Source organism: Martes martes (genome assembly GCF_963455335.1).
Source record: "Martes martes genome assembly, chromosome: 10".
Classification (NCBI taxonomy): Eukaryota; Metazoa; Chordata; class Mammalia; order Carnivora; family Mustelidae; genus Martes; species Martes martes.
In genome coordinates this window covers 39,627,219-39,639,946 of record NC_137898.1, presented here as the reverse complement: position 1 = coordinate 39,639,946, position 12,728 = coordinate 39,627,219, and the positions used below count along the sequence as shown (strand labels likewise).

Below are 12,728 nucleotides of genomic sequence, written 5' to 3'. Positions count from 1 at the left end.
CTCACCTCCTCCCTTTCTGTTTATTCTTTATAATTTAATTCTTGATATAATCCCTAATATCATCTACTAATATTTAATGAATTTATTATTAAATAAATTTCCTTTTTTCTCATTTTCCCTCATTCAGCATCCCATGTCTCAGGTCTTTTAGCTTCTACTGCTAAGTGGGGGGATAATTTTTCAGTTATTCTCCATATTTTCATTAGAGAAAGGCATAGAATATTTTCTTTCATATGTGAAGATACGTTTGGAATCATTTTCTTCTAGGAAAAAAAAAAGTAATTGTAAAAGTCAAACTCATAGCTAAATAGACAGAGAAAAGGACTTTATTACCTCAGCTGACTTGCTTTGGTTTCGTGTCTTATCTTTCATTTTCTTGCAATGAAATTGCAATGAAATGAAATTTCTTGCACAGAACTTCTGACAGTTCTATGAAACCCAAACAATTAGAAATGAAGATGTAAGTGGTCAAAGAAGACTTGATTCAAAATAAAAATTCAGAATTATTTAGATGTTTTTCATCAAAATCTGGGTATACTGTTAGGATAGAGATCAGATAAGCCAATAAGATAACGTGGGAGCTAGCTCTGGGTGAAAATTCTCAAAGAAAAATTTATAAAGAAAATCAGGGTAAAGAAAACACGAGGCATACCCAGCAGCAAATTACAGCAATGGGTAGAAAGCTCGCTGCCGGTGAAAGACCTGGGCTTTTTTGTTTGTTTTTATTTTTGGTTTGGATCCAATGGGAAATTAACCTGCAATCAGAAGTAACTCCATGTTCTGTAAAACATGATCGACGACATAATCTCAACGAATTGTATATCAAGTGTGAATTTTACTTTACCACAGTATGTGGGTGTGAGGAAGATTCTTTAATTTAAAGAAATCAAATTAAGTATGACTGAGGGCCCTCTCAAAATGAAAAAGCCAATTTGAGACATTTGGAGGTTTCCCTATTGTCTCCCATACTGTTCCCAGATACTGTGTGAAGGCCTTGGGAAAGGGTCCCCTGGTCCTCTGTCCACTCAGGCCTCTACTACTGGGGCTGAGTTTGAGCTTGTAGTGTCCCATTCTTTCTTTGGACCCCACCCCCCTACAGAGCTGTCCCCTTCTTAGGTTCTATGAGCGAGCAAGACAACGGTATCAGTTGCTTCTAGGACTCTGCTAAGCCACCCAGTCTTGGGGCTTCTGACCTCTAAGGCAAACAATCTTGAGTCAAAGGAGTGGTGTCCTTTGAACTCTGCAGATATCCCCTAAAAGGGGGAAAGTGAAAAATACAAGGGGAAGAAAAACACACAAAATAAAATTTCAATAAATGAGCAGCTGCCACTGAAATCTTAGAGTGAGAGAAACATGGGTGGTTCCTACTTAAGAGATAAGACAGAACAATTTTGTTCAATTTTTTTTATTTTAATTATACTGCTAGAATATTCTAAAGGGCCAGATTCCATTTTGTTGTTTTAATAATCTAAATACATGAATCAAGTCAGCATTGTGATTCTGAAAGCCATGATATACAGGTAGAGAGAAGACAGTGTACCATCTGCAGAATTAGTCACGAGATGTCATTATCCTCTTGTTAGTTTATAATATTTGCCTATTTTCTGGGTTTATGTTATTTTTTTGATTATGTTTTTTATTACTGGAGCACTCAGATTAGGAATCCTGCTGGACCAGACTTTTTAACTATGACGGAGTCATCAAAGGAGAAGACATGCTACCCAATGACAAAATACCTTTAGAAATCCCCTTTCCTTCAGTTCCAAGTCTGGCATAAATTACCCCTTGCCATAGTACATAAAACAAATTAAAATCTTAATTTTAATGACAGAATAATAAGGGCCTGGTCAATTTCATGGTGATGGATCATGTCAAGTTTTATGTGTTTTTTTTCCCTCAGTTATTTTGAAACTGAGAGTCTGGGTTGCTCCATTTCTTTATCATTCTTTTTTTTTTTTAAACAGTTTATTGGGTGACATACAAAAAGGTGTCCATATTTAATGTATACGAGTTGATGAGCTTAGAGATGAGTGTATATCTGTGAAACCATACTGCAGTCTATGCCATTAGTCAACCTATCACCCCTCACATTTTCATCCTGCTAATATTAGTATTAGTATTATCACCATCGTCATTGTTATTTACGATACGAATGGGTTGCTCCGTTTCTGACCATACTTACAACCACGTAAGCTGGTGAAAGCGGTAATTATTCATATTACAAAGATATTACTAATTTCACAAAGGAATTATCTAAGGATTAAGATAACCCTTATGTTACAATGCTCTATTTCAAAACCTTGCTTTTATTTTCTTCGCTTACTTGAGTGACGTGAAATACTGTACTTACACTGAAAACCAGAAAACATGCTGAGATCATTCAGGGTGTTACTTTTGTTGTGTGCAGCATAAGGTAAAACAGTTGAATACCAGTTGGATAGATTGAACATTTAAGTGTACATGTCTACTTAAGTTTCTATCTGTACACATTTGAAGATCTTCTCTTTTTTTTTTATTTGAATGGAAGTTCAGTTGTGCTTTACAGACAGCAAACCAGTAAACCCAAATTTCACTCCCTAAGCTGTATGTTGGAGCATATTAGTTAAAGGGGGAAAAAAAAGGAAAATTCATCCACCTGACCTCATTTTATTCCTAAATTTTTCTTTGAACATATTGAAACTATGTCTGCATCTTTACTCTCCGCTTCCTCCTCTCCTTGTGCCTCCGTTAGAGGATTACAGAAATTACTGAGTTAAGACATCATTAGCTAAAACTAGAAGTGATTTGGGGAAAGCTCTTATGAATCAGTACATTAATTTGTACACACACTTGATGAGTTTTTACTATAATGAAGTCCCCAGCACAATCTTATGAATTGTGAACATTTTTCTAATAATCACTGACAGGTGATGTTTTTTACGTTCTATTCTAAACATTAACTCCTTGAAATTACATAAATGTCATCTTAAAATATCCACATCACTTCAGATACGATTCTCAAGATGTTTCTGATTCTCTGCCATCTTCTTCTGACTGGGAACACTCAGTGACACTCCTTTGAGAGCTGTGGGCTTCTCTGAATTCTGAGGTGGGAGAACGAGACCACTTATTTTTGTTCTCACGGGTAAAACTTCCTTTTATTTTCGACTGAATAGAGCTATCATCACTGGAGAGTGAAATCCCACTGTTAATATTTCAGAAACCATGTCAGTTTCTGTGTGTAAAATATGCATGTTTTCCTTTTGAAAAGTAAAACACTCAGCAAAGGCAGGTCAATAAAACCTGAAAGATCTTTTTAATGACAATGCTTTGATATTCATTGCTGAAAAATGTCCCTATGAAGTCGACGTTTTACAGACTACAGAACTAAGATTACTTTTATGCTAAAAGTTAAAAACTTTTGATATTTTGGTCTAGGGCCCTAATCAATAATTAATATCTTAGTGGAGCTTTTTATATTATTATTTTTGAGTGCTTCCTTAATTTTGAACAACACTTATGACCATTTGAAAGAAATATACTTGGTGAACATTTTTGTTAGTCTCCTATTTCAATGCATGGCCTAATGAAGTGTTGCTTAAAATAAAAATATTCTTATACAAGGTTTATTAATTAACACATCCTATTTAAAACACTTGACTCTGCTAAGAATATCACATGTGCTCACGTGAGTGAATTTCCTTCCAAATGTAAATCTATCTTTAAATTACTTCAAAAAAGAATAAAAATAGGGCAAAACTATCTTGCAAGAATCTATAAGCTGTCAACTATAAACTCATCTGTTTATCTATAAACTTATCTGCCTTAAAAAGGGGGAAGTTTCTAAAATGTGTCCCCCTTACTCTACTGAAATAGGTCCCAGATGTCCTTTGTTTGAAAACTCTAGTCTACTAAATAGTTTGTAAATTCTCTTAGTTCAGGACTCAGTTTGAAAGCTCTATTATGTCATCTAGACCAATCTCAAAAATCATGTCATGTGCCAGAAAAATGAAAAAGCCATTCCTAGTACCTCTTCAGAAAGGTATTAACCAGAAGACCCTGTCCCTAGCAGTTTGCATTTTTTTTTCAACGAGACAAAACCAGATTCCTTGCCCTTTAATTATTCACTCTACTCTCCTATCACTGGGGTATACAGATGTGAGGGTTTGGTTTTAGTGGATTCAATCTTCTTGCTCTCTTTAGTTGGACCCTTATTCAGCGTGAAAACAATAAATTCTCTCTCCCAAAACTCAAAAACCTCATAGCTGGAAAAGAGTAGAAAACAGTATAGATTTGTGACAACCTCACAGAGTAGAAACGTGAGGTGGTATAGAATTAATCATGGAAACCAGAATAAAGCAACCTTTTGGAGAGTAGAAAAAAAGACCTATTTGGTGACTAAGTTGGCTTGCAGGTGTGAGCCCCCAGCCTCAGGGGAATGTCATGATTTACAGCCTGTTGACATCTCCAGACAGACAGGAAGCCAATGAATCGTATTTGAGTGTGCATTTTGGGACTGGCTGACTCTACCCTAGGCAGCTTGAAGTATTTAAAAGCCAATATAAGCAGAGATTTGGAGCTTAGTGTTGATTCTCTATGTTCAGTGGCAGAGCTAATTTTCAGCATTCCCAGATAAAGAAAAATCTCCAGGGCAAGGCTTTCCATGTATGACTTTGTTACCAGCTTCATTCAAACTTAGGCTACTTTGGATCCGACATGGTGAAGCCTATTGTTCCTCTAGTAATACATTATTATTTTACTTGTAAAAAACAGAGAGAGAGAGAGAGAAAAGAAAAGTAAAAAATTATGCAGCCTGTTCCTGAAAGGTGGCCTGAATCCACCAACAATTACAGATGAAATCACATTTTCCAACTGGCTTAATTTATGTGTTCAAATATGATGTTTTTACTTATGATTGACTTTTAATTGGCTGCGAATTCTAGTGCGTTAAATTCCTCTAGGTTCACTGCCCAGTTTGTGTTATTCTCTTAAGAACATTAAATATAACAAAATTTTATACCTTGATGGACTAAGAATTCAAAGAAGTCTGGGGAGATGAAAAAGAGTTGCCTGCTATCCAACGAGTTAGGAACAAAGCTGAATTTCTAACTCGTTTGGCTATATCCAGCACTAAGAAATTTCTGCTGCTCTATAATTCTAGGAAAACTGGTATAAAGAAAACCTATAAGAAGTTCCTTTGTAAAGGATACAAACAGGAGTAATAATATAAACCGTAGTAATAATACTCCATTACATCTTAATTTTCAGGCCCCTACATTATTTCATCTGGTGATGTAATATATTTTTCAAAAAGCTTCATCAAAAACACTTTAGTGCTATAGTTTCCTAATGGTAAAACCTTTGATTCATCAATTATCAACACAATTTCAGAGGCTGTGCCATGTGTTAGACACTGTACTGAGCATATAATGGATACTCTTTCTTTTTTTTAAGATTTTATTCATTTAAGAGAGAGAGAGAGTTTGCAAGCTTGCGAGTGCGCACCCGCACACAAGCAGGAGGAGAGGCAGAGGGAGAGGAAGAAGCAGACTCCCTGCTGAGCAGGGAGCCCAGTACTGGGTGTAATCCCAGGACCTGGAGATCATGACCTGAGCCGAAGGCAGAGGCTTAACCATCTGAGGCACCCAGGCGCCCCTGTGATGGATACTCTTTTAATTTCTCCTAACAACATTAAAACAGGAGTTAGAATTTCCATTTTACATTGAACGTACAAGGAGCTTTAGAAGGAATGTATGTCAGGATGCCCGACTATGCGGGGGGCCCTGAAGATGTTCAGTAGCAGCTGCTGTTCCAGCATCCTCACTCCCTCCCTCCCTGCACCATGACATCAGCCCTCTGGGGAAGGCCAGTTTCATGTCTACTTTCCTGATAGAAAACAGACTCCTCGAGGTTAAGCGACTTGCTGAATTTTAAGAGTAGGTCAATGGCACAGTGAGCTCAAGTCTACCTCAGGGAAGAAGGATACACAAATCTCCATGTGCGTGTTGTTGGTACTTGTCAGCAGTAATGAGATGCTGGGTTGACTTCAGTGTAACTAATGAAGTACTGGAAAGAAAAAAATAATGTATTTGATTTAGTTTTGGATAGGGTTTAAAATCTGCTGGAAAAATTTTTGGTAAAGCATTTACATGCACTTAATATTGACATGTTTTATTAAAGTGATATATGCAATTGAGGCACCTAGATGGCTCAGTTAAGTGTTGGACTCCTGGTTTTAGCTCATGTCATGATCCCAGGGTCGTGAGATCAAGGCCCACCACCAGCTCTGCCCTCATCCGGGGAGTCTGCTTAAGATTCTCCCTCTCCATCTTCCTCTCCCTCTGCCCCTCCCCCCACTCATGTGCACTATTAAATAAACAAATAAATAAATACAACCTTCAAAAAAGATAAAATGATATGCAATTAAAGATCCAGGACAATGAAATCTAAATTCATGTTTGGATCTCAAAATTATTGTTGTATGATACAACGGGATTTTTTTTTTTTTTTTTTCATTCACATGGCTGCCCTTAAGTACCTGCTGTGTGCCAGGACCTATGCTGGCTCTTGAGGGTGCTGTGAATTAGACACTAGTCTCCACTGATACAGCTTTGCAGTCTAGTACATGTTTCCATTATGTCCCATTAACTGAATAGTATATATAAAACAGTAGAAACATGATGAATGGTGCCTAGGTCTTTTAGCTAATGATTTATTTAACTAAAAATTATTCAGTTAATTAGAGATGGTTCTCAAGAAAGCAGTTGTTCTGTGGAGTTATGACAGCCTGGACTATTTTGTACTAAATTCCAAGTTTACAGTTCTCAAAGAGCTTCTTACACAGCATGCATCCTTACCCTCTAAATTCTGGGAAAAAATATTAGAAAATGGAATAAAAGAGTTACAGATGGAACATTAAATATCACCTTTACTACTGATAAGATCCAAGTTGATGAAACCAGGGAGGGAGAAAAAACAGAAGAGACCCTTAATCTCAGGAAACAAACTGAGGGTTGCTAGAATGGAGGAGGGTGGGGAGGGATGGGGTAGCTGGGTGATGGACAATGGGGAGGGTATGTGCTCTGGTGAGTGCTGTGAATTGTGTAAGACTGATGAATCACAGACCTGTACCCCTGAAACAAATAATACATTATAGGCTAATTTAAAAAATTAAAAAATAAAAAAAAAATCCAAGTTGGCAGACATGCTTAGTGTCTTTAACTGACCTCCAGAAATAGGCCAATTAACTACCTAATTACAAACAAAGATGGAGTTTTCTATGGAGGCCTTTCTGGGGACAGCTACTTCCCTAGAAGAAAGGTGAACTGAGTCAAGCAAGTTCAATTGATTCTTAGATTTTACAGTTTGATAAATCCCTTCATCTTGCTGGAGAAGTGTGAGTAATGAGAGAGAGAGGCCAGGAATTAAACTAATTGAGTACCCTCGACAAGAACAAAAACATCAAGAGTGGGGAAGTTGCTTCCTCTGGAAGTGTATCCTGAACACATGTGTGATGATGTGAGTTAAAGTAACAAGCCATTAGAACAAGACAATAATCTAAGCTTTTGTATTCAATGATCTTTTAAAAATATGATTAAGTCTAAGGTAGTAGACATACCATCTACGTATTTACTCTATGTAGATTATTTTCTTTGTAGATTATCCATCACCTATTTTTTAACTTTCCAAATGACTCGTTCCTCTCCTTTCTAACATGTAATCACCTGATTAAAATGTCAGAGAAAAAGAACCTCAGCCTTACACTGAAAAAAATCTGAATTTACATCTTTGTCTTGCTCCCAGCTTATTCTGTATCCTTTCTGGGTCTTTATTCTTTATTCTGTAAAAATGTAAGATATAACTAGATGATCCCAAATCCTTTACAACTCTCATATTCTGGAATTATCTTTGGTCTTCTTCACCCAGGCATACTAGATAAGCATCTAAGAAACCAAACCAATTTTAAATTTAGCCAAAGAAAAATATGATTATGGGAGGTAAGAATGCCAATAACAAGTATTACATCTCTCTTTTTGAACTTCTAGGGTATTAATAATTTATAACACATAATTTTTAACATTGTTATTCTAAGTTATTTCTCTATTTGCTCTTGTTCATTTTCTTTCACTGGACCCCATACCTACTTTCATTACATTGTTTTTAAATGTATAACCTAGGACACAGTGTAATCCCACACAACATTGCTCTGGACTCAAAGGAGGTATACAATTAACAGTGGTTTCTTGTCTATTAAATCCTTTAAGGATGTTCATTTTGGGGATTGCTATTTTCATCTTTAACAAGCTTGTCTTCAAAAGAGGAATTCGATTACAAATCTCAAATCAAATAAATCTAAAAGCTGAAGACTAAAGTTCACATGATAACTCATGTTATTGCCTCAATGTATTACATGGAGTATTTTTACTCTTAATATGTCAGTTGTCTATTCATGTGTCTATATACGTATCTAAACGTAAGTGTGTATGTATATATCTATATCAAAATCAGATATATGTGCTTTTTCCTGCTTTAAAGGAGGCCAATTTTAGAACTTGCCATTTCAGTGCCAGAGAAAATTAGTTTTAAAAAGTCAGCCATTTGGTCCTATGGTGTTCATGATCAAATGTAACATACGGTAAGTAAATCATTAGAAGTTATGCATGTGTACTGATCTGGTGTCTTTTAAAAGGTATGGTGTGGAACCTCCTGGTTTGATAAAATTGGAAAAAGAGATTGAACAAGAAGAAACACTTTCTGCTCCCTCTCCTTCACCATCTCCTTCATCAAAGTCTTCTGGGAAAAAGAGCACGGGGAACTTACTGGATGATGCCGTAAGTAAAATTGGTTGGACTTCTTACCAGCATTTACTCTTTTTTGACCTTCAAAACTCATTCTGTACAATCTCTTGTCAATCTAACCTTCACCTATTTCAATTTCATTCAAATTCATTTTTAAATCCTATGAAAAAGTTTGTAGTCCTACAACAGTAGAAGTAGTCATTTTGAGATTCCAAACTGAGCCAGTCGTTTAAAATAAAGTGACCTGATTTCTACTGAGTAGTATCTGAAATTTCAGGATAAGCTAACTTCCTAAAAATGATCTTCGCAAACAGTTCCACCTTGATGTTTTGGGTTATGGTTTTTTGTTTCACAGATAAGAAGCCTGAGGTAGGAGAAGAGAACACCAACATACCACAGGGAACAGAACTGCCCTTTGCTACCTGCCTGCTATGGGCCAGAATCTATCATTGTTTTTCAAGTGCTTTTGTTATCATGGGGCACCTTTCTTGTTGAAGAAACTGAAGCAGAAATTAAAAAGCCTGGGGGTGTCTGGGTGGCTCAGTGGATTAAAGCCTCTGCCTTCAGCTCAGGTCATGATCCCAGGGTCCTGGGATCGAGCCCCACATCGGGCTCTCTGCTCAGCAGGGAGACTGCTTCTTCCTCTCTCTCTCTGTGCCTGCCTCTCTGCCTACTTGTGATCTCTGTCTGTCAAATAAATAAATAATTAAAAAAAAAAGAAATTAAAAAGCCTGCTGAGGGGAGAGGAGCTTAGATTCCAACCCAGTTTTGCTGTCTGTGATCCCCACCCCTCTACTTAGCAGAGCCCTTGAGTCATGGTCTTTGGTAGAGTAGGGAATGTTTTCATAGACCCTCATAATCATAGAGAACAGATTCTGGGAGGATCAGCAACCTGGATGAATTAAAATTCTCTGGCTCCTCTGTTGTCTGTTTAAAGTCGTTCTTGGTTATAAGAAGTGTGTTCGGTTGTGTGCATGCATTCACCTCCCAGCAAATAAACTTTGAGTGCAAAAAAAAAAAAAAAAAAAAAAAACCGTGGGCAGTTTTTCGAAAAATAGTCACCTCAGGGATGTTAGATTAAAGTATGTCTCATACATGGGGAAGGTACTTAGAAGCCAGCACCAACCATAATGCCGTTTTGTGGAACAGGCAGGACTGAAAAGCCATGCTGGCCCATAGTTGAGTTTCCTTCTCTAGGGTCTGAGCTGTGAAGAGCTGGGGACAGGGCTGACTGACCCTATAGGATGCGGAAGAGAGGTTGTTCGTCTTTCGCTTTTCCCTGTGTAACACTACGGCCCATATTGCAGATTCACAGAAGCGGAAGTACCACAATTTAAAAGACTGAGAATTTCCATTTCTAAAGGCAGCAAACTTAAAACTTAGCTTGTCAAGGCATCTTAGCTAATACCAGTTTAATTTAGTTTCTTTTGCTCGAGTTGCTCAGGAATTAAAGACTAGGAAGGACATTTGTATCCAATGCCATCTAAAAAAATTTTTAAATCACGGGACAGTTTTTAGGATTGGTCACGTGCCTTACTTGTCATATAGTATTTCGTTTTTATTGTGTAAGGAAATTGAACAACATTATCGTATTAACAGTAGGCAATGACATTATTTATACATTGATGAAAACAATGTTCCTTCTCTCCAAGTTATACTTTTCTGATTCAACTTACTTTACAATAAGATGTTCCTTTGTTTTTTTTTTTTTTTTAAAGATTTTATTTATTTATTTGACAGAGAGAGAGAGATCACAAGTAGGCAGAGAGGCAGGCAGAGAGAGGGAGGGAAGCAGGCCCGATGTGGGGCTCGATCCCAGGACCCTGAGATCATGACCTGAGCTGAAGGCAGACTGAGCCACCCAGGTGCCCCTCCTTTGGTTTTTCTTATAAATGTGTTTCTCTGGGGCTTCCGCACTTTATTTTTGTTCCTTTCCTCTTAGCTGTCACCTCTGTTTACTTTCTCCATCAGAGGCAGAGTTCTGGCCAACATCACCCTTGGCCTTTCAGTGAATGGATCACTGAATCAAATGAATTTCTTTAAAAGATTTTATCTTTATTTATTTATTTTAGATGGAGGGGACGGAGAGAGAGAGAGTGAGCGCTCACCAGGGAGAGTAAGATAGGGGGATGGAGAGGGACAAAGAGAGTCCGTCCTGAGCCTGGAGACCCAGACTAGGCTGGATCTCAAGACCCTGAGATCATGACCTGACCAGAGATCAAGAGTCAGGATGCTCTACCAACTGAGCCACCCAAGGAGCCTCTCAAATGAACTTTTGTTAGTTTGCAAATTAAGAGACCACTTTCTGGTGTATTTACTATTCTGTTCTTGAAATTCTCCCCCCCGAACATTATTGCTACCAGAATGATCAGCAAAAAATGCAACTCAGTTTTGAGTAAAATTATATAGGTATTCCCTGTCACATTCCAGGGTAATGCCCAAACTCGTTGACACGCCACATAAGAGCTCCATGCTCTGACCCATTTTGTCTTTCCCAGACTTTTTACCCTGTCGACTTATCCTTGCATTCTGATGTGTCCATTGTAAACATGCCCGCTAATCCCAAATTTCCAAGGTAATTTTATATCCTGTGTTTTTCCTCACTTGCTTTCCTCATCAGACTTCTGCTTACTCAATCTTTGAATATTCATATAAGCACTTTTTCATCTTATAAAATTCAGATGGCACAGCCTCTCCTATATAAAGTTTTTGTCAGCATCTCTTATCCCAGGAAAAATTGACAAGTTAGTTCTTGATGCCCCAAAGTTTTGTGTATATTTAATAAAGTATGTGCCTTACTGGGCATAAATGCCCATTCTTCTCTAGATGTGGCTCTTGGTCTCCACGACAGTATCCTATTTTATTCATCTGTATCTATCCAATGCCATGCATGGTGGATAAATTGCGAATGTAAGTTATAAAAGTTTAAAAAAGCTTCTGCCTTTTTCTATTTATCAAGCAAAGCCATGTGCTCTGGAAATAGTTGTACTTAACCTTGCTGTAGCTTTGCAGATGGTGGAGATGTTGCTCCTTGAAGCCATTTACATGAACCTGGGAGAAGCAGCTAGAAGGAACCTGGTTCCTTTCCTTCACCACGTTGTCCCATGTGTGGCTAACCATTGGGTAGGGGGAGTAAAAGGACAGGAGAGAGAAGGTGGAGCAAAAAGCACGGAAGGGATTTTGGAAAAGTCTTGCCGATACTCCCACTGAGGAGTAGAGCGAGGCAGGTACTCTCTTTGGAATGGCCTATCGCTCTTGTGGTTGTTCTCCCTGCTCCAACTTCTGTTCTCTCAGCTGCAAACCATGAAGGGGATTTCAGAAGAGCTTTTAACCCCCTGTATGGTTTACCAAGTGAAGTTTGGGAACATAACCGTCTGTTTGGTTAAGGGGTTTTAATTGAGTGTAGGAACTGTGTCAAGGGGATGTTTCTGTACTATTGTACTCTGTTCTGAAAGCCTTTAAACCAGCATTTCTCAAATAATGTTTAATCAAACACACTGCCAGAGGCCCCATGGGGGAAAGAATTCCATGGTTACGTTCCTTTGAGAAATACAGCTTACTATATAGTCCCTATCTAGAGTTTGGCAATGCGTGCATTGGCAGATCAAAAGCAGTAGTGAGTTCTCTGAGAGAGCCTTGTTCAATCTGGAATTTTCCAGACTTACTTGGCCACAGCAGTCTCTTACAGTCTACATTGGGGAAGTTGCATTGAAATATTCACATTCGGGGTAAGTGATAGTTTTTCACTGGTGTGTTTCGTTTCAGGGACAGTGGAACAAAGAGAAAAATAATTTGGGCCTCACCCAAGGTTTAAATCAGAGCTTCATAGGTCAAATATAAAAAGGAAAGAGTTCCTGTGGCAACTGCTCTGCTGTGTGTGAGGCATTACCAGCCATAGCAGAGTTGAAATTCTTTTTTTTTTTTTAATTTTATTTATTTATTTGACAGAGA

The 12,728-nt window shown here is 37.8% G+C and overlaps 1 protein-coding gene across 2 annotated transcripts in view; it reads left to right on the top strand.

Moving 5' to 3' along the window:
- Positions 1 to 12,728, top strand: part of GAS2 (growth arrest specific 2) — a 116,995-nt gene that overhangs the window by 49,479 nt on the left and 54,788 nt on the right. For both annotated transcript variants that reach the window (XM_080817508.1, XM_080817509.1), the window contains exon 5: positions 8,669 to 8,810. In XM_080817508.1, coding sequence (XP_080673634.1) covers positions 8,669 to 8,810 — 142 coding nt within the window. The remainder of the gene's footprint in view (positions 1 to 8,668; positions 8,811 to 12,728) is intronic.